The sequence below is a fragment of the Neopsephotus bourkii genome, unplaced genomic scaffold (assembly GCF_033783945.1).
Source record: "Neopsephotus bourkii isolate Nb327-2 ecotype Australia unplaced genomic scaffold, CSIRO-AGI_Nbou_v1 NB_1707, whole genome shotgun sequence".
Lineage (NCBI taxonomy): Eukaryota > Metazoa > Chordata > Aves > Psittaciformes > Psittacidae > Neopsephotus > Neopsephotus bourkii.
The window spans coordinates 122,928-149,461 of record NW_026902181.1 but is presented as its reverse complement, the minus strand read 5'-3'; the positions used below and the strand labels follow the sequence as shown (position 1 = coordinate 149,461).

At 42.4% G+C, this 26,534-nt stretch overlaps 1 protein-coding gene across 2 annotated transcripts in view; it reads right to left on the bottom strand.

Annotated features, from left to right (window-relative positions):
* Nucleotides 1-26,534, bottom strand: part of RGS6 (regulator of G protein signaling 6) — a 140,490-nt gene that overhangs the window by 72,537 nt on the left and 41,419 nt on the right. For both annotated transcript variants that reach the window (XM_061376384.1, XM_061376385.1), the window contains exons 3-4: nucleotides 2,789-2,839; nucleotides 1,330-1,436 (exon numbers count right to left, since the gene is read on the bottom strand). In XM_061376384.1, coding sequence (XP_061232368.1) covers nucleotides 1,330-1,436; nucleotides 2,789-2,839 — 158 coding nt within the window. The remainder of the gene's footprint in view (nucleotides 1-1,329; nucleotides 1,437-2,788; nucleotides 2,840-26,534) is intronic.

Genomic DNA, 26,534 nt, shown 5'->3' with positions numbered 1-26,534 from the left:
CTGAGGAGAACTGTCGCAGGAAATGACAACAGGCAAAGAATAAGCAAAAGTTGTAGGAAAAGATAAGGGAAACAAAAGTCAGTAAGCAATAACCAAAACTTGATGATGTGGTTTACACAGGCTTAAAATAAGGAAAAGTAAATTACACTGAAATCTAGGTACTGAGAGATGCACAGGACAACAACTTATGGTGTCATTCTTCAAACAGAGAAAAATACAACTGAAAGGGCAATCACTATTACCCTTGCTTCTGTCAAGTTTTACATGACAGGGGAGCAGGACTTTCAGAAAAGCAAGAGAATTGTAATGAAAAATCTTAGTTTGAATGAAGCCAGGAAACCAGAAGGTGGGGTGAGATAAGAGGAGTTCTGTGATCTCCTGGGCTGCTTTGTTCACTGTACCATTGGTCTTATATGATAACACAATATCACATTAACAGTAGGACAGTGAGGATGAGCAGCAGCAACATCAGGTGCAAGAACAGGCTTTTCAAATAAAAACTAAAAAAAGAGAAAGAAAAAAAGTGAAGGAGGAACAGGAGGGTGAACAGAAGAGAGGTCATAGGAAAGATAAGGGAGCTGGCTGGGATCACGTAGCAGAGCAACACAAATTCAGCCAGCAGGATTAGGCAGCAAGACTCCAGGTCTGAACTTACTGCTCCATTTAAAGTTACAAAATCTGTCTAAAAGCTGTTGTACCACAAACACTCAGTTATCTCAGAAGTTGACAGGAGCAGATTTTGGACAGGGCATGGAACTCAAAGGCAGGAGGCTTTAAAAATTTAATGCATCTGGAGGCACAAGGATACTGAGGGATAGAGATGTCCCAGATTAGGTGACTGCCAAGGTTACACATCCTTTGCAAAAGAGCCAAAGCCTGAAGCTTGCCCTCTCCCATTGCAAGCTGTAACCAGGACAGGACAAAAATTTGAATCTTCTGCTGTGTCAGAGCTTGAGTGCCCAGCTCCAAAGCTTGCCCTTGGCCATTTTGCACAGGATGGTGGCTCCTCAATTCTTGCCAAGGTTAAAATCTGAAAGCCATTTTCTCTCTGGTTTAGTTCAAATCTGAGCACAACAGCCTTGATGTATCAAAAATAATCACAGGATATCTGTTCATTTATGTAAAACCTGTGGGTCAGAAAAGCAGTAATTTGGGATTTTAAAGCAGATCATTTTGAAAGGGCTTTATCACTTCTTAAGGTCTCTAGATAGTCTCAGCCCCTGGCTTCAGAGACCTAATGGGTATTTAGGGATAAAGAGCAGGTGATTTCAAGAGTATTATTGCAGGGACAGTAGACGGGGCCATAAGGGACACAGAGAGCTCACCAACCTGAAAACGATAGAACGTCCCATCATCTTTCAGGGTAAGAACATGGTCTGAGATTGGAAAGACATAACCCTGTGCAGCAATAAGACTTCCCAAGTGTATTGCTTCCCCTGTGAAAGAGAAAAAAAACAGGGATGTGTCAGGAAGACATTCACCACACACTCCTCTGCTTTCAGCAGTGGCTCTGGTGATGACTTGTGCAAAGACCTGATGCACACATGCCTGTCTGTACCCACACCGCATCTTTATGCCTCCCAACCAAACCATGCCAAACAGAAGGAGCAGGAATCAGGCTTGCAATACTGATGAAACGCTGTTCAAATGTTTAACTTGCTGGTTTTATGTTTACAAAATGTCACACATCAGTTCTAGTCTGAAGTTCAATTCAAAGCCTTTTATCCACCACAGGTGACAGGTGACAGGAAGACATGAACCCCCCACTTGCCTTTACCAAATCCAGCAAACAGCTGCAACACCAGGTCACTAGCAGCGTGTTTATTCATAAAGACAAGTCCTGAGAGTGTAGCATTGCCATTCATTACCGGAAATGTGCAGAGGCAAAAGGGAGTACATATCCTAGCCCTGCCAGGGCAATCCTCACCAGCACAGAAGCACATCTGCACAGATTTTCAACCAAAGTCAGCTCTCAAAAGCCGCATCAACTTTCTCAGAGCTGCAAAATACACATCAGCTGCTCATGCACCCCCAGGCAGATAAAGCAGCTATTGTCTGCAGCTGAAATTCAGGTCTGGGACTTGACTAGACTCACGAGAAGGGATGTGTGTATATGGTGCCCTGGGTGAGGCAACATTGCCTATATCTCTGCTTTTACATGGTGACAGTAGGCAGCAGTAAACAAACTGGGAGGTGAAAAGGAAAAGAAACTTCTGGAACTGCAGACCTTTTCTTCCTCTATTCCAAACAGCTCTTATGTGTGCCATTAACGATTTTTGTTTCTCTGAAGAGTGAGCTATTTGGACTGTACCCAAGCCCTGATCATTGTTTGTGGCTGATTACCCATTTATCTATCTGCTGTGATAAATTAGCAGCCATCACCTGATTCTATGATGGTACCTGTGTTGTCCTTGGCCAGTATGTCCTGTCAGTCACGGTTACCTTTCTCCACATGATGAAACCTGGACCTCATTTGCCTGCTTAACTACACACATCCACCAATTTCTTTTCTAAGACTGCGAACAGCTTTGAAAACAATCAGTCTTTGTTGGGTAGCAATAATTTCACGGACAGGCTAAGGCTCCTACAAGGTGCTTTTGGTGTGTTGCAGTGTAAAACATTAGACTTCACATGTTGATTTTTATCTCTTTCACTCCTCCTTCACCTCAATCCTTAAATGAACCTTGATCTACTGGTATTTTAGACTGCAGCAAAATAACATCTACTGTCTAATGGCACACACAATACAGATGGAGTATCTGTTCCTCCCCAGCTATGGTCACCTTACCTGGATCCTCGATACTGAGGTTCTTCATAAGCCACTGCACAATATCAGCACCTGAAGAAAAATAGTGAAGAAAGCATTAAGCACTGAGACCACAGGGTTGAAGACCCCAAGAGAGGAATAACATTGAGATAGAGTAAAACTGACATAAAAAGGGAAGTAGGTTAATATTAATCTCCACTGAAGTTTCAGAATGTTTTTCCTTCCTGTGTCACACTGTAATTATACAGTTACAGAGAGGCACTAAGTCCTAAGTAGTTTGATACAAGACCTGATATACTTGAAGTCAGACATTAATGGTTCCATGTAACTTGTTCTCTCACAGTTGCTCTCTCCCACCTCAGCACACAGAGAGGTGCATATATGCAAACATTTGCTAGCAAGGAGGCAAAGGAACATTTACTGGCCCCTTGCAACTGTCATGTGAGAGGCAATAATATAAAAGTACAGAAGTGAGTTATCAGTCATAAAAGAAAGGAAAGCCTCACTTATATTGAAGACAAGCATTCAGTGTGCCTGTAACAAAGCCACTGGCTTAGCTGTCACATGCCAGTGATCACATTAGCCAGATGGTGGCCAGGAGCAGAAAAGTAAGGCTCTAAAGCCCATCAGATAGTTTATTAGGTCTTCAGGGCCCATCAGGTAGTACAAAGGTTGTTGCTATCTTACAAGCAGCATGAAGATCTCTAGGTTTGGTCCTCTGCATGTACACAAGCTCTCTATTGCTTGCATGGAAATCATAGAAGTGGAAAACTTGTTACTCTTCAATAAAAGCTAAAGCCTTTTATTAACAAAACACAACATGACAGGACAGCAAAATTTAGTTAAACCCCATACTCAGAAAGTTGAGCTTAAAATGAAACTAACGTGTGTACAAGTCCACTAGCTTGACCTGTCCAAACTCAAAGGCAATCAGCAAAGGCACTTGGAGTTAATTTAGAAAAGCCATGCCAAATTACAGCAGTGTGCAGTACAACCTAACAATGCCATGTCTGGCTGCAGGCATGACACCAATACCTTCTCAGCATACAGTCAATTTGTTGGGAAATATTTACATTCACATACAGAAGGTTAATAGCCCTGGTAATACTTCGTGCTATGCTTTGTGATACATCACTTGAAGATAGCATACAAAAAGGAACCAATCAACCATATGGTTTGGGCTTACTGAACAAACCCCAGAGGATCTTATTTGCATAGAGCACTTCTGGACTCAGACATGATGGGTTCTTCAAGAAACAGCATTACCCACATGATGCCTGTTCCAGAAAACTCTGAAGGACATTTTACTTTCCGTAGACCCATAGCATCCCCACACCCTCAGCAAACCTGAAATACTGCAAAAGACAGGCATGACAATTATGATGTGCCACAGAGACAGATGACAGCACTGCTAGTGTCACAGGTTCCTGCAATATCTGCAGGTCTGACTGACTCTCCCATACAGGTGAAATTCCCAGTAGAACTGTGTGTTTTACTTCACACAGAAAGTGATAGCAGCTTCTGCTCCCCCTGGCAATGCAAGCTGACCCCCACCTCCACAAGAAGCACTAGCAAATCCTCTTCAGTCAGGCTTCAGCAACAAGTGGAAATATAAACCTGGCCTCCCTCATCCCCCACCCAAGGCAAGTGAAAGAACTTGGTTGTTGCCTGCAGGTAATCAGCAGAGCTCCTGAAAATCAGGGAAGCATCTGCTTTGACTTAAATACTGAGCAGACAGATATGACCAAAAGGCAACAGCTGGGCATTGTCTCAATCTGCCTTGAAAGAATCAATGAACCAGAAACTGAAGGAGCAGTCTCACAAGCTGGTATTTTTAGCTTTATGGTCATTCTCCAAACCCCTCAAATCCACCTAGGAGCAATTCAAGTTACCACAATCCAAGTTAGACATTTATTCCAAAACTTTTTTTTTTTTTTAATAGATGGAAGTCTTCTTGTAACTTCCATTATATGTTTATTAATATGCAATTTATATGCATCTGATATCATCCTTGAATTACCATTTAAGGGAAATAATTATTCTTCTTCCTTAATAGCTTCTCCTGAGTGTTTCTACAGAGGGCTGACACGTTGCCTCCCCACCTCCATTTCACTAAACCAACTGAAATTTTAATGTCCTCTTATGATGGCCTCTCCCTGTACTTGGCCATTTGGCAACTTTTCAAGTTTAAGTTCCATTTCTTTGCACTGGGATCACCAGAACCGCAGGCAGTACCTTGCAGAACATCTAACCAATGCCTCTGGCAATAGTCCCAGCACTTTTCTGTCTCACCTGAAACCAGCTACCACGTGCATCCTAAATCACATAATTTATTATTTTTTTTGTGAACAGTAAATTTATTCAGAAAAAGATGTATGAGGGGTCCAAAACTGGCTGTTATGTGAGAACACATCTAGTAAGCATTGCTAAATGAAAAACATACGGGGAAGATGTTCAGAGCCAGTAACTGTTGTTTGACATTTATTAATCAAATAGTCTATGTTATAAACATGATTTTTTCCTTTCCACTAAACAAAAATATCCCAAAGATAGAACAAAACCTTTATGGTTATAAAACTACTTCAAGAAGACCCAAACTGAAGTACTTCTATATTGTTGGACACAAAATCAAACCTCACAAAACGGTTCAAGCTAAACCAGAATCTTTATTGAGTTTTCTGTTCATCCTCCAAATTACAAGTTTACTTTTTCTTCTGAATTTGGTCACAGATTACAGGCTTGCAATGATCTAGATCATCTTAAGAACCTGAATGTGCACAAGTCATAGAATCATAGAATCATAGAATAGTTAGGGTTGGAAAAAACTTTAAGATCATCAAGTTCCAACCCCCCTGCCATGGGCAGGGACACCTCGCACTAAACCATGTCACCCAAGGCCTCGTCCAACCTGGCCTTGAACACTGCCAAGGATGGAGCATTCACAACCTCCCTGGGGAACCTATTCCAGTGCCTCACCACCCTAACAGGAAAGAATTTCTTCCTTATATCCAATCTAAACTTCTCCTAAGTTTTAACCCATTACACCTTGTCCTATCACTACAGTCCCTAATGAAGAGTCCCTGATGAAATCCATCCACAGGTCCTGAAGGAGCTGGCAAATGAAGTTCCTAAGCCACTGTCCATCATATTTGAAAAAGAATGGCAGTCAGGTGAAGTTCCTGACAACTGGAAAAAGGGAAACATAACCCCCATTTTCAAGAAGGGGAAAATGGATGACCCAGGGAGCTACAGAACAGTCTTGTCTCTGTGCCTGGCAAAATCCTGGAGCAAATTCTCCTGGAAGGCATGCTAAGGTACATGAAAAACAACAAGGTGCTTCGGGACAGCCAGCATGGCTTCACTAAGGGGAAATCCTGCCTGCCCAATTTGGTGGCCTTCTATGATGAAGCTACAGAACTGATGGACAGCGGTAGAGCAGTTGATGTCACCTACCTGGACTTGTACAAAGCCTTCAACACTGTCCCACACAACATCCTTGTCTCTAAATTGTAGAGACATCAATTTGATAGGTGGACCACTTGGTGGATAAAGAACTGGCTGGATGGCTGCATGCAGAGTTTTGGTCAATGGCTCAATATCCAGCTGGAGAACAGTAATGAGTGGAACCGGTGTTTGGACTGGTCTTGTTCAACATCTTTGTTGGTGACATGGATGGTGAGATTGAGTGTGCCCTCAGCAAGTTTGCCGATGACACCAAACTGTGTGGTTCGGTTGATACACTGAAAGGAAGGAATGCCATCCAGAGGGAACTCAACATGCTTGTAAGGTGGGCTGATGTAAACCTTATGAAGTTCAACCAAGCCAAGTGCAAGGTCCCACATCTGGGTCAGGCAATCCCAGGCACAGCTAGAGGCTGGGCAGAGAAATGATTCAGAGCAGCCTTGTGGAGAAGGACTTGGGGGTTGTTGGTTGATGAGAAAATGAACATGAGTTGGGCTGCATCAAAAGGAGCATGACCAGCAGGTCAAAGGAGGTGATCCTGCCCCTCTACTCTGCTCTCTTGAGACCTCACTTGGAGTATTGTGTGCAGTTCTGCTGTCCTCAACATAAAAAGGACATAGAACTGTTGGAACAAGTCCAGACAAGGGCCACAAGGATGATCAGGGGACTGGAGCACCTCCCATATGAAGACAGGCTGAGAGAGTTGGGGCTGTTCAGCCTGGAGAAGGCTGCGTGGAGACCTCATAGCAGCCTTCCAGTATCTGAAGGGGGCCTATAGAGATGCTGGGGAGGGACTCTTCATCAGGCACTGCTATGATAGGACAGGGGAAGTTTAGATTGGGTATAAGCAAGAAAATCTTTACTGTGAGGGTAATCCAAAGCCTTTGGAAAAGGCTGCCCAAAGAAGTAGTAAATGCTCCATCCCTGGCAGTCTTCAAGGACAGGCTGGACAGAGGTTTGGGTGACATTGTCTAATTTGAGGTGCCCCTGCCCTTGGCAGGGAAGTTGGAAGTAGACAATCTTAAGCTCCTTTTGAACCCTTACTATTCTATGATTCTATGATCTTTTAGGCATCTTATTGCCAAGTGACATGACATCTGATATCTTAAAATCATCTAGAGCAGTGCACTGCTTTGCTCCGAGGAGGTGTAGTTCATTCTGCATGATCCCTTTCCAGATATACAGGAATACTTAATGCAGGATTAAGTCCCATCCCATTTTAACATTCAACAATCATCTCCCCGGCTCTAGGCCTCTTTTGAGGAATCTATTAATTTTTCATCAAACTACAATGAAAAAGTCATGTAATGTTTGAAACGTGGTTCCCCAGTTTTCTTGCCCCTATTGCTAAGATTTAAAAAGAGAGGCTTTAAAGGTTCAAGTAAATTGTAAACATCATCTCAAACAGAACTCCTGTGATCAGTCACTCTGGACTATAAGCAGCACTTGAGATCAGGGATTTTAATTTGTCTCTGTTAAAAACATGAAATCATTCCTGAATGTTGCCAAGAGCCTGGAAGATGTTATAGTTGTTCTCCAGTTGTCCTGAGGCAGATTATCTTTCTGCTGAGTTTGCTGAACCATTATTTATCATCTGCCAAGACCAATTACTCACCCTGGGGACAATGACAAGTCTTTCCTTCCTCTGTTAATTACTGTCATCCTCAGTAGCCATGTCACTAATTAATATTCAATCATAATGAAATCTCTTTACTGCCATCTCCCATAAAACCACCAGTTTTAGGGTTACCCTCACACATTGGTTTTGCCTCTGTTTTCAGCTGCTTCTATCACTGCAACCTACTTTTGCCCACCTAGAAATACTACTTATGCCTTTCCTCAGATGAGAAAATTCAGGTTTATCCTTATAAGCCACAGTGAAGACTTGAGTAAATCCTTTACCAGATTCTCCTGTCAGACCAAGACACAGATTCCTTTATCCAGTTTTCCAGAAAACTTCATCTTAATCTCTCCTGTAGGTGACAGATGCTCCTCACATAACTCATTTCCCCAGAAGAACTTTTCTGGCTGATTTTCAGCATCCACATTTCACAAGCTCTTTCAGATGACACTCAAGGGAAACCTTTGACTCTAACATGTTTCCACTAAACAGTAACAGGGCATTTGAGACCTTCTGAGAACAAATAGTTGGACCTGTTTTAATAACAGAAAGTGTTGCTGGATCCAGATAGAAGAGTAGCTGCCATCTCCTCAATGCTCCTCTCTGTACATCTACATTTCCTCTGAGTCAGCATGATCAGTTCAAGGGTAGTCTGTGAAGATCTATTTCCTCCTCACCTATAACAAAAAGCGCCTTTATTTCTCTAGGCTCTTCTTTGAAGCTGAAATAGATTAAGTTGCTTAATACCAACAGAATAGCTGTATTTCTATGTGCAAACAGATTCACAATGAGCATTTATCCAGCTAGCCGGTTTAGAGACAGACTAGCAGTTTTACACCTCTTGCTATTTTCTCAGTTTTCTGTTTGGCCTCAGTGATCCTATAATAGTAGCTAGTGTTCTCAGACAGCCACAGCCTGTCACCATGACAAATGAATGCCCAGCCATGAAAAGGTGAATTAAAAAAAGAGTTCACAGGGTGTGTGGACATTGGCAAGATACAGTTAATGAGGTGAGTCCCCATCACAGTAGTTGATACCTTTTCTAATCAATCCATGTTGTTCTACTTCTTCCAGAAAATCCAGGACTTGGAAAACAAGGAGCCGTCTATAACTAGATTCACCCATCTTCCACAAGCTGTGTGAAATGGCAAAGGCAGACAGAACAACAATTTCTAAAGATCAGCTATCTGGAATGTAGCCTATGCCACTATTCTGGGCAAAGGAGCTAGGACCACTGGGGTCTGTTAGCCATCCAGTGGACTGGGCATGTCCCTGTCAAGGCACATACATGTACATACACACACACATATATGAATACAAATAAAAAGCACAAGAGTGCTTCTGAAACTTCAGTGAATACGCATTTTTGCATTTCTTTTTAGGCCTGGTAAGACAACTGCATTTTTGGCTGAGTGTCCTGAGCTGGCAAGCACAGACGTGTGGAACTCCATACACAGGACATGGGATGTCCTGTTTTTCCCATCTGTTGTTGCCCTTATCTCATGATGCCCACTATGACAATGACCAAGTAGTAAAATCTGCCCTTTCTCATGGGAGTTGTTAAGCTGAGCCCTGATCACTGGATGCTAACCAGCAGCTTTGGAGCTCAGACTGTTTACAGCCTCACACCGCACTGACAAACACTAACACTGAAGAAAGTAAAGTCTTAAAAAATACTTTAAAACCACCTTCTGATCATGTTATGAAAGAATGTCATAAATATATATCTAAAGGAAGAGACATAAGATTGCTTAGTTATTTCCGGACTCTTTCCAGAGTTAGTGTAAGCATTATATTATCTGAACATATTTTAATGCTTTAAAAAATACTCTGTATTTTTGCATGGAATGTTTTTTCACTATTATTATTTTACAACAGGAATAAAAATGTGAAATGTTCAGCTCTTCCCTAGACCTTACCTACACACTCCATGACACACTCTAGTTTCTCTCATCAGTCACTTCCAAACTCAAGGTACAGAGTCTTTCCACTCAAGGGTGAAAATGTGTTCTCCTTCCTGTCACTTCATTCTCAAAAAGAAATTTTAGCACCAATTTTTCCAAACAATTTGCTCCTGAACTCAGGCCAGTCTTTAAATATTTCTACCAGAAAAGCAAGACTGGGAGAAAAAAAATTAAATCACAAGCAGTCAAAATGACATAAGAATACATGCACAGGTGTATGAGCAGCTGCTCAAGCTGCTTTTCACTCTGCCAATAACAGCAACCACATATTAAATGGAAATAATGTGTTTTGGCCCCACCCAAACATCATTGAGTCCTTGATAAATCTGGGACAAAAAAGTTAATTAATTATTTGCACTTTTACCAGTGGGCTTGCAAAAACAAACAAACAAATGAACAACATTTCAGGGGGCAAAAAGATTTCGTAACAAATTTTTTCATGGCCTCCAGCACTCCCTGCTACAATATCTCTTACAGAGTCCCCCACTGACTCCCACAGTGATTTCAGCTAGGTTGAAAGTACAGACTTCTGCTCGTAGGAGGGATTTAACGCAAAGTGCCAATTTTTATGGTAGAGGGAAAAAAAAAAAAAAGAAAAAGAATTAAGTTGGTGTCTCTCTGGTATCTGTTACAAATATTGGGGAAGCACCTTATCGAATTTGCCTGCAAAAAGCATATAAATAAATACCAATGCCATCTAAAAAAAATATCTCAGCAGTTGACTCAGAAATTGTGGTAATTGCAGCTCTCCTCCATCAGCATGTGGTAATTGCACCACTCAGTGTCAGCAAGGAGCATCATCAAAGCTACAACAGCTTAAGGAGCATCATCAAAGTCACAACAGCTTAGAGCTTCTAGCAATTTTCCTTTACCTTATATTCCCTTTAAATGTTGTTTGTGACTTATTAACAATCATTAGCAGCAGGAGCGTTACCCCTTTTTGATCAAAGCAGCCAAAGTTTCTGAGGGGTCTTTTTGTTCATTGTGACTTTCGAGTGCTTGAATTTATAATTTACTTTTCTTGCAATAAAACCATTGAAAATGTAATACTTTGTGTGAAGTTAGAACGATACTTGATGGGAAGTTGGAAAACACCACATGGAGGTAAGCTATGTGTGAACATTCCAGGATGATAAAACAATGATAAGGACAGAATATTTGTAAATTTAACAGGTTCACAATCTCTGATCCTTTGCCTTTTCCTGACAAGAGTGTTATTTGTCTCAGTGTTTGGGCTGATATGACATTCCAACCATTTCTCCATCCCTCCTCTGTCTCTTTTACTAAGTGTTATCTATAGAAAGCTGTCCAGTATGCTTGCCCATTTATACCAAATGTTGGCATTTCACAGATGAGTCCCATATAAATACTAATAATTTGGTTTTGTGTGTTGCTTGTGAACTTAGGAAGCACTCTGTACCTCCACTCCATAGATGCCCATATCTGTGTAAAAAAAAACAAAAAAACAACAAAACCATATAAGAATCATATTTATCAAAAGCCAATTGAAAATAATAATAATGCTGGTATTTGATTCATGCACATTCTATCCCCTGACAATGGGCCCCTAAAGCAAAATTAACAGCAAGTCTATTAATAAGTTCTTTCACAAAAGGGTGTCATGACCCAGACTTGTGTCTGCACTGCAAGGTGTTGACAGACACTTGTGGTGTGGGGAGAGTGACAGAAGATAACCTTCCCAGGAGAGAGAAAATGCCACAGGCTTCTATAGTTGTGATGGGGTAGGAAGATGAGCAGCAGGGAGCAAGACCAGTCAGAGGTCAATACACCAGAGTCCCAGAGCTGTTGTGTGCTCTCACAAGGAATTGAACAGGAATATCTAGCAACTGAGTGTTAATGCACTTTGAAATAGCTTACAAAGTAATGGGCTGCAAATTCACAATTTAACCATCAGCACCGCAGTGTAAATTTGATCTTTCTCCCCAACATATATGTGTAACATACACCAAAAAAAATCACTCCTGCCTACATTTTAAATATAGATGGATATAAAAGATGAAAGATGGAGATTTGGGTTTGCAAAATCAAAATTCCCTGTGTACCCTGTTTGTAGCTCTTTCTTCTGAACTGCTTTTTGGAGAGACTTCTGCCTTCTCATCATATTGGCCAGACTACCACAGTGCACGTATCCTCTATGATGCAGACTCATAGAGGGAGATTTTCACTAGGCAAGAAAATATAAATTCTTAGACATGACAGTGCAGAGCGACGTGCGGGCTAATTTATCCAGGTAAAGATAAATTAGATCATAAGATATCATGGCCAGACTGTTTCTGTTACAATGCTGACCATCTAAAAATAGCTCAGGTAACTTTACAAGGTGTGAAAGCAAGTAGCATAAGACAGACCCAAAGACAGGCTTCTGACTTGTAATACCCTCCCATCAACACCGTTTAAAAACAGGCATTCAGCTTCAAGGAGCAGAAGGATGCCACTAGCTGAGAGCCCTGGATTTAAAATGATCACTCTACAGTGGTATTAGTAATGCTGAGTTAGCAACCCTCTTAATGGATGCACAGCTAATCCCAATGGAAGAGGTCTGCCAGGACAGTTTAAACCAGGTCAACTGGAAAAAAAAGTTACACCAGCAAAAGGTCTTTTTCCAGTTGACCTGCACCTATACAAATGTTTGGTGCTACACCAGCTCCAGACTTGCACTCACTCCACTTTGAAAGAGCTGTGTCATGTCAGCCCTGCACTCACACCCGATGCTCAGCACGTTACTCAGTAGCCTTACCACAGGAGAAACCACACTGAATTAATTGTGCTAAATATTCCTCACCTGCCTTGGAAAAACTGAGCTGCTATCAGTGCTATCTACAGACAGGCCTGGCATCAATAAGCATGTTGATAGACCCGAGTACACACACACAAGCACCCTCCAGAACTGAGATTATACCATAACCCCAGTGTAATTCCCCCATTGCTGCTTGGCTTGGCTAGAACTTGGTCTGCTCTAAATTAAAGACATTGTGTGACTTGTGCCCAGACCTTGTTCTGTCCTCAAATGCAACTCTGAACAAATGGTTGTTAGTACAACTATGGGAGGAAATCCAAAATAAAGGAAATAACAATTCCATCCGTTACATCATCAAAACCTGTACCTGCTTCTCTTGTAACAGGCACAGAATATGAGCATGTTGCCTTGAGAGCCATTATAAAGGTACACAAGATGAGGAAAGTTGTACCTTGCAGGCCTAGCCTCCCAGCAGCAGTAGAAACTGCTACAAGAAAGAGCTACAAGCATTTTCTTGTAGCATCAGAAGTTACTTCCTTTTACAAATTACTAAGAACGGTGGGTGTCTCAAGATGTACCTTTACACCTACAATTGATCATAAATTTGCAGTTGCTTTTCAGGCTGCTCTGCCTTTGTGTTACTCCGACTACTGAAGTGGCTCCTGCAGCTTAGCAGTTTGGCTCTCTGCCACTTAGTAGTGTTTAGATGCCATTCCTCACACTGTCAAAATGATTCGGCAACTCAACAGCAAGAGAAGCAACTCCGAGCACTGCTGGAAACTGGGCTTTTGAAGATTCACACGTCAGATCCTGTTAAGGGCTGAGACATTTGTACTGCTATGCAATTCATGTGCACAGCATTTAAATCAAAGTCAACCGTTCTGACATTTCAATCATATTTTAGTATTTTTAATAGCAAATTTTCTTCTCCAGGAAAGAGGAAGATCAATAAAACATAGAAGGGAAGTGGTGTATTTCAGCATGTGACTATCAGGTCACTTCACACTGAATCCTCATTCACAGTGTGGCTTTCAAAGGCTGTCACGTCAAGGTCCTCCTTGCCCTCACCAGTGTCATAACAGTTTCCCTGCAAAGGTGTAAATGTTACTAACTGGTGCAAGACAGTGAAGCGCTCTGAAGGCTGCAGCATTTTAATGATTTTGGCACAAGGCTTGCTTACTAGGAGATCTGACTTTCTAGTCCTCACCTACAGCCAGTTCCCATGAATTTCCACAGTAATTCTGTTTGCAGTAGCACTCAATATTTAAACCTTCTAAAGAGCTCTGGCCACAGCAGATCTGTCTTTCACAGAATCACACACTTCCATGTAAGCTGTGGCATTATTGCCTGTGTTCTTTATTATAGATAAGGATAATTAGCATAATCAAATTCTCTAAGAGATCAGCTTCATCCTGACATGTTGTTACTCTTTTCCTTCTTACTATTCAGGAAAGGCTGAGTACCACATGCACGGTTTGTTTTTATGACAGTCACATCACGTGGAAAATTAAATAACCTGATATCTGTAGGTATTTTCCATCCAGGAGTTTATTGTGCTTAAAATTAAATAATAGGCATTGCATAGCTTCCCCCTTCCCTTTCCCTGTTGGGCCTTTCAATAGTGCATAATGCAGGGTGCACTGGAGCCCTGTATCGGTGCAGGAACCAGGAATAACTCTCTGGCAAGATTACAATACATGCAAGTTATTTTAGTCGAAGGTAATGCCAGATGAATTAAGATCATATAAGCAATTGCTGATTATTTATTTTCTGTCGTGCTAAACAAAGAGACAGTATTGGCACTAACACTAGAGACTGTATTTTAAACAGGGCTTCCCAAACCATGTGTTAAAAGTGCTTAAACTGGCAAGGAGCAACTGATTTTGCTGGCAACAGCTCATTCCTGCATTTCAAATTTGGGCAGAGATATAGATCAGTGGGAATTTTAAGTGTGCAGAATGGTTTAATGGTAATACTGAAACGACCAACAGGCGTAAATCTGTTAGCATTCATAATTAAGTAGCAAGTTCAAAATAGGCAAATTATTTGTTCTTTCTTGCATTTGATTGATTTCACAGGACTGCACATAATAACAGAAGCAGAAAATGCAACAATCAGCTTCTCCTAAATACCTGTGCTATAAAATCGCATTTCCTGTCTGAAAAGCCTTCAAGTTTATTTTGCCAAATGACCTCTGAAAGTAAGAAGCATTTTGAAAACCTGAAAGCTGCACTAAACAAGTATCATTCAGTTTAAATAATTCAATCTACTGTCAAAACAGTGTAGCGTAGAACTGCAAAATACCTGCTTATGAATTTCTTAAGTCATTCTTGTTTCCATGCTATGACAGAAGGAATCTAGGAAATTATTTTCCTTCCTTTCTTTCATTCTTTTCAAGAATTTGAAGACCAACATTTTATTTAACTCCTTTCAATGTAAGTATGGGTTTGGACTTGGAAAAGCTGTTGGGCTGTTCTGAAGCAGTCATGATTTCAGATAGCAACAGGCCCTGAAAGTGGGACAGGCTCAGAGCAGACACAGCTGCACAGTTGGTTGTTACCCAAGCAGGATCCCAAAGCACAGCCTTCACAGAACAGTATCATAGAACCTCAGAAACAATTAGGTTAAAAAGACCTTTAAGATCATCAAGTCCAATCATGACCCCAAGACTGCCAAGTCCACCATTAAACCATGTCACTGAGGGCCTCATCTGCATGGCTTTTGAACGCTCTCCGGAGCAGTGATTCTACCACTGCCCTGGGCAGCTACCTGATCACCCTCTACATGAACAAATTTTTCCTAATATCCAACCTAAACCTATGCCATTGCTTTTTGTTCTATCACTTCCTACTTGGGAGAGGAGACCAGCCACATCCTGGCTCCAGCCTCCTTTCAGGTATTTGTAGACAGCAGTAAGGTCCCCCCTGAGCCTTCTCCAGACTAAACAGCCCCAGTTCTCTCATCCATTCCTCATCACACTTGTGCTCCAGGTCCTTCACCAGTTTTGTTGCCCTTCTTTGGACCTGCTTCATAAAGCCCTTCGTCCGGCAGGGAGGATCAGCCTTGTTCAAGGTAGCTCTCACTTCAGGGACTCCGTGGTGCAACACCCGACAGCAGTGGGACAAACCAGACAGTGCTGCTGCTTTCCAGTTCCCATCCAGCAGTGCCTGGGACTGAGGCCCAGCAGCTTCACTCACTTATTTCTGGAAACCTCAAGAGGGTAAGGGTACGTTGTCAGCTATCACCACTGATTCTTGACAAAACCCAGTCTGGTACTGCTCTAGAAACACACATCAGCTCCTCTGTGCACTCTGAAATCAGCCCTGCCACAGAGGAAAGGTCTCAGAGCTCACAGGGTTTCTCAGCAGGTACAGTCTGCCTTGGCAGATTTATACAAAACAGCCTTATAATACAGCGATGCACATTCTGGTGCTTTTAGTTTCCACATAGGTAAAACTCAAAATCATCTCAATGTAAAGCAAAGCTCTTTTTCAAGCCAGCAACACTGCATTCAGTAAGGTCTTGGAAGTACAAGTTTAGGGAGAGGAGTCTTAAAATATCTTCAAGAGAGCAGAGTTTCACAAGTGACTGGAGAAACTAGAACTATGTAAATACCTTATTAAAAATATTCCATAAATATTAAAATAATAATAATAAAAAAAGACAAATACACTTCACTTGTGCTCACAAGACTCTTGGATTTGCTTTCCAGTAATAACAACTGTTTCACATTTGCACTGTAACATCCTCAGGGGCCCACCAGTAGGCGCTGGGCAAATCCAGAGCCCGTCCTGCCTCTGAATGTCATCAGGAGTAAAATGACTGACAGGGCTGTCAGAGCAACAGTTTCGTTTCAACGAGCAGTGATGGAAAGCAAACTCTGGTGTGGCAGATGCCAGAATATCTACTTTAGAAACCTACTTTATACAGTACACTGGCCACAGGACAGGGACCACACCACAGGGATTTCACAGCTAAACAGCATTTTTTACAATGAAAAATCTTTCCGAGATTACAAACATTCTTAAAAAACCTTCAGATCACATTCTCATTGAAACGCATGTTGCTCCTTTCCTCGTTTCACCTTACCCCATTTCCCTTGCCCAGGCCCCTGGGCAGCAGCGGGGAGGCTGAGAATCAGTCCCGACACCTTCTGGAGGGCCGAACAAGGTCCTCCACAGCCCCTGAGACATACCTGGTCACGGTTGGGCTCGGGCAGGCACGTCCCAACGCGGCCAGGAGGTGGAGGTGTTGCCCATGGAATGGGAGGCAGCGTGCTGAGGCTTGCTCACTGCCTTGCGCCCGGACGGGAAAGCGAACGGGAACGGGGACGCGAACGGGCGGCAGCATCGCGGGGTGGGCAGCCACGGCCACCGGCCCTCATGTGGTCACAGCCAGCGGGCCTGACCCCAAACCCGCTGGACGGCAGCTTACCGGGCGGTGCAAAGGGAGGGGCGGATGCTGGAATCCGACGGAGGCCGCAGTGATCTTAAGGTGCCACTAATTTTGCAGGTAATGACAGGAAACACGGGCTCCAGGAGGAAAGGTGCAGGCACCGTCCTCTCCCCGTCCCGGGAGAAACACAGCAGAGAGGGGGACACCATGTCAGCTGAAGTTACTCACAGTGTATACAAGACGTGAGATGAAAAGGTCCCAAGAAATCATGGGAATTATCTGGGTTGGAAGAGCCCTTAAAGATCATCTAGTTCCAGCCCCTGCAGTGGGCAGGGACACCTTCCACTAGACCAGGTTGCTCAAAGCCCACTCAGATGTGTGATACAGCTTTTCTCCCTTAGTGAGCCATCATCATCTCGCACCAGTAGTGCCTGAGAACTAGTCAAGTCTATGACTCTAACGCAGTTGATTTTATTAAAGATGGCAACAGGGTGGGCATGGAGCTCCAGTCACTCCACTGTCAATCCCAGCAGAATCTGTCCCAGTGCAACCAGTTTACCAGCCTTCCCCCAGAATAAAGACAGGTACACATGGAAGTTCTTGTGAGCCCAAGTGGGAATGCCAAAAGCTGATCACTGTGCTATAGATCTTGCCTTTTATAAACATATTAACGCCTGATATAAAAAGTGTATCACTGGGCAGATAAAGGGTAATCTTTTCTGTGGGTCTCAGAAATGCAATGCTTCCTCAGGAGCACAGGTTAGAGAGTAATTTGCTGGATTGCTCATTGTGTGGTTCCCACTGCAAGAACAAGCATGCAAGTGATGTTTGGAAGGTGCGAAACCAAAAATCCCACTGTACAAAAGCAAGGAAACTCAGTGATAATTAATCATGACACATGCTAAATATAATGACTATATGTATCAAAGTTACAAATATTACACAGATCTAAATACAAAATACCCTTCCAAAGGCCATATAAAAAATAAATAAATCACAAAGCAAATCAACTCTGATGTAGCAAAGGGATGCCAAGTGGCCTTGTGTTTTCCAGCAAAACATGATTACCAAGTCCCAAACCAAGAGTGGTACTGGAAAAGAACTGCCTTCCATAATCCTTTCTTGGATCTGTCCTCTCAGGACTCCCAGGCTAGATACCTCAACCACAAAATGAAGTATAATTGAGAAATTATAAAGGATCTTACGCTATTTTTAAAAGTCAGCTAGCACTGACCGTTCTTCCCTTACTCTTAGCCCCATCAGCTGCACATTTTATTATCAATATTTACTGACAAAAAGGGTAAGAGAGACACGATACCTATGGCTCCAGCTAAAAGCAAAGCACAGGGAGGAACCCTGCAAAAATTCTCCCAGACTACCCCTATGCCAAAACTCCCTGTAGCAACCCCACAGAGACTGGGATCATACCTCCTCTTGGCCACTTGGCATTACCAAGGAGAGTGCCAACAACTGCAATTTTTCCGTGTTTTTCCTTAAAGAGTTAAATTGCAAGCCATGGATCAGCACACACTCTAGCAATCCTGAAAGAATTTTTGAGAAAAAATCTGAGATAAAATATTCTAGGAAAGCCAACTTCTATCCTGTCTTTCTTCCTTCCCCTGGTGATGTATGTAGAATAACCCTCTGGCAATACCTCATATTCCTTGGTCAAAACCTGCAATTTTCTTTAGCCAATTGTGATCACACCACCCCACCAGTGCTGGCTGCACCTCCTCCTCCCTCACTGTGGGTTTTATACCAACTTCACCGCTAATGGCACTGTCACAGTTCTACTGAAGCCAGTCAGAAGCTTGGTTGGTCAATATTTACAGTCATGGTATCTCATAACACAGTAGATTCTGTCCAACTCAGTGATTCATTCTGAAATAAACTTCTCAGCCTTTTCACACTGAATAGCTTTAGCGTATCCTGCATGTACAAAGGCAAGTACAGATCCACAGATATGCACTTTCTCCTCCATCTGCTCAGGTTGTTCCACCCCTGCAGTTACAACAGAGACGGAGTAGAAGTGCATGAAGAAAACATATAAGGAGCAAGAGTACAGGCTTGTTAAAAACAGCCACAAGGATTAAAAACATAGATGATGAAAACAATGGTAGGTATGCAAAAATAAATTACAATAAATTGAAAACATAAACCACCATACAACTTCATAGTGTGTTGAACACATGAACACATAGTGTGTTGAACACTATGAGTACTAATTCCTGCCAATGGAGTTCCCCAGTATTACCCCCCTGTGCAGAGTCCTTTCTCTGTAAATGCTCATTTTTGGGTTTATTTTCACAGTCTGAAACCCGTCAGGGCTTTGCAACTTTTGCTAGCTTATGCCCAGAACAAACCACAGTAGGTCCCAAGGCGCATAGCTCACAATATTGTTTCCAATCAGAGAGAACAAACTGAAAGGCAATATTTACATCCTTTTGACAGCTTACTCACAGACTGTCCTGTGCAAATATCATCGATCTACAAGGCCATGCAAATTTGAAATCAAGATCCCAAAGAAGTAACTTTATCATTACGAGATATTACTTAGCATTTGTTTGGTACTGTCTCATTATCCTTCTCTGATTTGGTTAGTAATAAATTAAACTAATTGCCCCAAGTCCAGAGCATTCCACCTGTGATGGTACTAGGCAAGTGATCTCCTGTCCTTATCTCGACCCACAAGCATTTTGTTACACATCCTCTCCCCTGTTCAGCTGAGGAGTGGGAGTGATAGAGCAGCTTTAGCGGGCACCTCACCTCCAACCTGGGTCAACCTGCTACGATACCAGTCAAAATGGACATCACAGAAGCCTGCAGAAAAATACAAGAAAGGCCAACAAATTTGTGGCCTCTCCCTAGTAACTGTGCATATCATGAGTAACCCATCAACATATCAAAAAGAAAAAAAAAAGGCACAAAATTTCAACATTGTATGAAAAATCAGTGCAAAATACTGATTTTAACATGGCTAAATTATTCTGCTCTACTCCAGCCCATGAAAGACAGAACTCTGCCCCTCAGTCTAGACAGGGAAGTCAAAGGAGAACAGACTTTCCTATCATTTGAAATGTAAACACAGAATAACAAGGATGTGCTTATTCCATGGCTATTTCAGATGTAAGTTTGCAGAAGACTCACTGATTCAGGATATGCAATCAAGTCCAGGAAGCAGAGCAGTGGCAGCAAAGCAGAAAAGCATACAGCAAACTTACCCATGGCAACAATGAAAGTTTTCAAGCATTTGCAGGTGCTCAGGAACAGGACAGCTGTTGGTAATGCCCATCTGAAATACTACTTACAGACATGACCAGCTTATGCCTTTTGGGCCACATGGCACTCATAGAATCATAGAATCATAGAAGAGTTAGGGTTGGAAAGGACCTTAAGATCATCAAGTTCCACCCCCCCTGCCATGGGCAGGGACACCTCACAATAAACCATGTCACCCAAGGCTGTGTCCAACCTGGTCTTGAACACTGCCAAGGATGGAGCATTCACAACCTTCCTGGGCAAGCTATTCCAGTGCCTCACCATGCTAACAGGAAAGAATTTCCTCCTTATATCCAATCTAAACTTCCCCTGTTTAAGTTTTAACCCGTTACCCCTTGTCCTATCACTACAGTCCCTAATGAAGAGTCCATCCCCAGCATCCCTATAGGCCCCCTTCAGATACTGGAACGCTGCTATGAGGTCTCCACGCAGCCTTCTCCAGGCTGAACAGCCCCAACTCTCTCAGCCTGTCTTCATATGGGAGGTGCTCCAGTCCCCTGATCATCCTTGTGGCCCTTGTCTGGACTTGTTCCAACAGTTCCATGTCCTTTTTATGTTGAGGACACCAGAACTGCACACAATACTCCAGGTGAGGTCTCACAAGAGCAGAGGGGCAGGATCTCCTCCTTTGACCTGCTGGTCACACTCCTTTTGATGCAGCCCAGGATAAGGTTGGCTTTCTGGGCTGCAAGCGCACACTGCCAGCTCATTTTCTCATTGACCAGCACCCCCAAGTCCAAGTACGGTTCCCACCCTGGAGGACTCCCTTGCACAGGAGCTTCTAGATCACCCAAATCACTGTCTGCAGGAGAAAGAGTGCCTACCCTTTTGGACTGTCATCAGAACCAGCACAGGGATGTGGGTCATGGGCACTTCTACCTGCTAGTTATTCTTCCAACTCTCACACTTCTGAAGCTTACAAAGTGTGGTCAGGAAGTTAGCTGCCTCCAGTCTTTTGTTGTAATCCTGTCTACCCACTCCATAGCACCAGAGCTGCCTATCTAGCACTGTGAACGCTTTGACCTGCCACCACACCAAGCTGTACTTGGCTGGGCAATACCTGCTTGGCCTAACTTCCAGTATTCGGGAAGAATATAACTACCTATAAATATAGACCAGTTTGACTGTTAATAAATTCCATCCTGAGGAGACCAAGAGCTCCATACAAAGCTACAACATCCCTGCCAAAGTACATGCCAATGAAAACAGCCATACTGTCGATGGGGCTTAACTGCATTCTTAGCATTAAAAATAACATAAAAAAAGTTGATCTATAGCAACAACAAATAGGGATTTTATCCTTTTTGCAGGAAGGATAATCAGGAGCTATCAGGAACAGAGATAAACCGGTCCCCAGTTGGCTTAGATTCAAATACATTATTTTTTTTTTTATAGTAAGATATCTTCAACCTTATCATCTGGTTATTAAATGCACATTTTTGTCTTAAATCTATTTTACAGTAATTATATGGATTATGCTGATTTAGAATGCTCCCTTTTATGAAACTAAATTGTTGGGTATTTGTATGCTGTCTGTAATTTGGTATTGTAAAGTAGTAATTCTGAGAGCAAAACAATGCACCTCCTTGCCTACTGCTCTTCCATCTAATTGTTTGCATCCCTTCACCTCCCTGAATACATAGCCATGGACATTTCCCTTGGGTTATCACTGGGCCATGGCAGCCTAATAAATAACCATTGAGAATTATCACTAGATAGATTTGTTATATCTTTTGATTATAAAGGATGTCAACCCCAGACAAAATTCCAATGCAATAAAGTTTGCTATGCAATGAGACATGACAGGATGAACTTTGTGAGTAACTCCCTCCTTTAGCAAACAGAGGCAGAAACAGGCTTAGAGTCTCAGTCTGGCTGATCAGGTACTGCCAAGTGACACAGCTGAAGAGCAGATGCTATCTTCCTTTAATTTAGTAAAGCCAGCAAGGTGGCTCAACAGACCCATGCAGACATGACACAAACCAGCTGTCAGTTTTATGTCTCACTGAGGCAATCTATTAGTCTATCTCAGTACCACCTGCAAAGGACACCCCTCCTGGTTTACAGGGCAAACCTCCAGGTCCATATGTATGATCTCCATTACCCAGAGGTAGCCTGAAGGGAAAGCACCCCTTTGATTATCATCAGTATATCTGGTTATGCAGGTTGCAAGGGGCTTCTCTGAGCCCAAGAGATGGCAGAGAAGAAAGTGTGGCAGAAGATGACACCAGTAGGTGGTGGGGGTTAATAGTATCATGTGCAAAATGAAATGGTTGTGGGCTTTAAGCAGACCACAGTGGATGAGGCTGCACAGAACCTGCTGATGTACCACACACAGTTCAGAAAGAGCAGACAGGGAATGAAGGGTGATCTAGAAGGAGGAGCAGCAGGATTTCTTAATTTAAAAAATGAATCATTTTTTTAAAGATGTTAGTAAGGCACCTACTGCAGTACACAGACACGAGTCTCTAACAAACTGTCTCTAACACAGACAACCCCTTTTCCATGAACAGACTAGGCCAGTAATCCCAGGAAAGATGAGTGGGGGATGACAAAACCAGATGTCAAGATCTTTTCTTTTGACAGCATCGGCCCTAATAGAGTGAACGCCACTTTAACAACATCAGTCACAGACTGAGAAACTTTCATCCTGACACTTGCATATGCAAAGAGGTTTTTTTCTTAGTCTCATACTCTATACCCCAGTCACCAGAGTGATTTTGCAGTGCTCTCAATCTGCTTCTCTAGTAGTGGTACTATTTTAACTCATGTAATGTCTCTGTTTCAGAAAATGCTCTGTGGCCTGAGACTGTTTTCAAGAAAATTTCTGTAACCAACCCCCAAATCTATCCAAACTAGTAACAAATCCTTTGATTGCTGAAGATAGGCAATGAAATTGAATTTAGTCTTGACATTTCTAGATTAAACAGTTGACAGACAAGGGCCAGAGGACTCAGTGGCACAGAGGACAGCTCCTTCCCAAGGTGTGCCTAAGCTGACAGAGTCTAGATGTATGAATGAGAGCTCACCAGAGCTAAAGAAGTTTGTCACAGCAGAGGTAGAAACCCAAATTTTACATGATTAAATTGAAGAATGCCAAGGCTGGTGGAAAACTCCAAGCTATTTCTACCTCCATGTCTCTATGGCTGCCCTCACACTACTGTGGGTGTAATTACGTTAGATGCACAGTCCTTTAATTGAAGGTGGAATTATTTAAGGAAAACAGCTGGCAAATTTAGAGCTAAGTAGGAGCACAGAAATGGCAATGCTGAAACGAAGAGTGTGTCAGACATGACCCAGATACCTGATTAGAAGCTGTGTTCCAATCTGACTTCCACAGGGCTCAAGAAACAGGCTGACTGAATACATTGGAGAGGCTGCATGAGACACGTTCCTCAGTTTATTGCTCTGATTGCATTAGATACTGTTCTGATATCCTCACTCTTCCTCAGCTTTAATGTCACAACCCTGACAAATTTGCCAGGAAAGCTGCCAGAGAGAGCAGCTTTACAGAATAATAAGGCAAAGAACCTCATCTGTGAGCTTCGAGGGGGTGTCAAGGCTGCCAGAGAGCTTCCCCCAGCACATAGAGGTAAGAGCTCAAGGTTCTGTGCCCATCCCCAGCTGACCTGCTCTGAGCCAGCAACCAGTCAGAGGGACTGAGGAGCTGAAAGGAGAATGATACCCCTCTGCAATGCTGGCTATGATAACCCTTCTGCCTTGAACACCTCAGCCTAATGGGCCCTGCATCCCCAGAAAGCACTTAAGGAAAGAAAACTGTGGAACATGGAGGAATCTGCAAAACCTAAACACCACTGTCTTGAATCTGTTTATGTTCACATACAGAACAAGCATCCGGAGCCAAGTTCCAAGCCACCAAAAGGATTAACAATACCAGGTAACAACACATTAATTAAGAATGGATCTGTGAAAGCTAACTATGCTTAGTCAAAATTTTTTTTAAATACATCACTCTGCAAGAAAAAAACCTCTGGCTATATTTATTTTATTTTTTCCCCACCAGGGCAGAGAAATAGTTCCTCGTGGTTTTAAATAAAAGTATCCAAGTATCCAAATACAGAAGAGGAATACACTCATGGATGTCTGCTCAGCTATCTTCTACAAAAATAAGGGGAACCCACAGAGATCTTCAGTTATCTGAATGAGTGAGATGATCCCCATGGGATAGCCCACACAAGTTAACGGGGAAGAGCTCCAAAGAAAGAGTGTAATGTGTCAGTGTTCTTTCTTATTGTAACCAAGACACAAAATAACGTTTGTAGACCAGGCATGCTTTTTATCTTGATGCTCAAGGACCCTTGCTGACAACAGAAGCAAAAAGCTGAACAGGGAACATACAAACTGGAAGTCATTGACAGAGATGGTGCTGAGATATGCTAGCATAATACGTAAAACATGGAAACTCATTAGTTTACTTATATATATCATGGATAAGAACAAAGATATAGTACTTACCAGACCCTTTCTTGATAGGCAACTTCCTGCTGGGAATTTGCACCCAGTAGGCAGATGAGTACCATGACTGGTCAGTGTAGTGCTCCATGTCTGAGGGGGAAGGTAGCTGTGGAGCAGGACTGTGGAGGTTACGCTACCCCCTACACTTGGCAGTAGCACAACAGTTAATGGTTCTGGTGCTCACTGTTCAAACAGGTTGTTACAAACTTCAGAAAGAGTCTGGGAAAAATGTGGAAGAGGAATTAAAGGCCTGGGAGAAGCGCTCTGTAGTCAGAGACACTTCCAGGGACACAATTTACTAAAAGTTCACAAACAGAAAGTGAAGTGGCTATTTCACTGTAGTGACTTAATAACTTTTTGGGGAAAACAGGTACCTTCACTGTCAAACATAATGCTAGGCTCAATACTAGCAGGTGATCTGGGTGAAGTCAGACCAGAAACAAGGAATAACTTTTGGGCATATTACTACTTTACAGGTGACAGCAACTTCTTTAAAGGTTATGGCAGATTTTTTTACGTGAGGCACTTTTAAAATTGGATAGTTTCCTATAAGGTCTACAGTTGCAAACAGGATTTGAGGCAGGGAAGCAAGTATGTAAGCAGACCCAACCAAAGGACCACCACAACCTAGTGCTGCACAGATCATTGCAACAGGCAGAAGTCTCTATTCCTCCTCTCCCCACCCACAATCAGTCCCCTCCTCAAGGGATCATGTGTTTCACTCCCAACAGTTTGAGGACACACAAGACTTGTGAGCCTTTACACCTTGTTACTTATTGCTGGGCACATGGCTGCACTGTCTAAGCCTCCTCTGAGCACAACATAGTGCCCAGACACACCAAACTTACGGCATCCAAGTTTCTTAAATCAGTAAAAGGCAGCACACTGACAAGCCCATTTTCAAACTGTTTCTGTTGGCTTTTTGGCTGTTTGTCGGTGGTGGGCTTTGTGTGTTTGTTTTTCTTTTGTTTGTTTCTTAATACAGTTTCAAGCTGTGTGTTTTCAATTTCAAGGCAAACAAGCCTCTTCTACCTCTCCAAGAAAGCAAGGCACTGTGTGCAGGGCCCAGCACTCTTTCAAGAAATAAAATAAGCTCTTCCTACATAAAACAAACCAACCAAACAACAATAATGCAATATCCATGTAGCAATGATGTAAATGATAAATAAAAGATGCTACAATGCAAAACTATAATCAAGTTTTAAAAGATTCAGTCTTCTGATTGTTTTTTCTACTTGACAAAAGAAATAAACATGGATGAATATGCCACTGTCCAACTCATTGCTTTCAGTAGCAAGAGTCTTCAATTGCCTTGTGATTGAAATTTTATCAGAATACAGTAACCTTTATTTCTTTTCTGTGGCTGCTACTGTTCCATTTGAAAGCTCACCTATCAATGTGCCTGTGGTAGAAGAAAAAACATAGGCAGCATTTAACAAAACCATTTAACTCTGGAAATATAGCAAATATCTCATTTGCAAAAAAGTATGGGTTTTCCTGTTCAGGAAATAGGAATAAAAATTACTGAATACTTAGGGCAAAGGTAAAAACATCAAACAAGAAACAGCCATCAAAAATTATTCACTCAGGTGAATCTGACAATGTTTCTGGCACCAATAGGGAAGCAATCAAGTTTCCATAAAAAAACAAGAGGGAAGGGAGAAGATGCAATCCTATTCACAATAAAAATAGGTACAAAACCAACAGAATAAGACTTTCTATGCGATACTACAAAGTCTCCCTCCCCTCCACCCCTGCAATAACTGGATATAAAACCTTCCACTGCTACAGACGTATGTTACCTTTCTTATC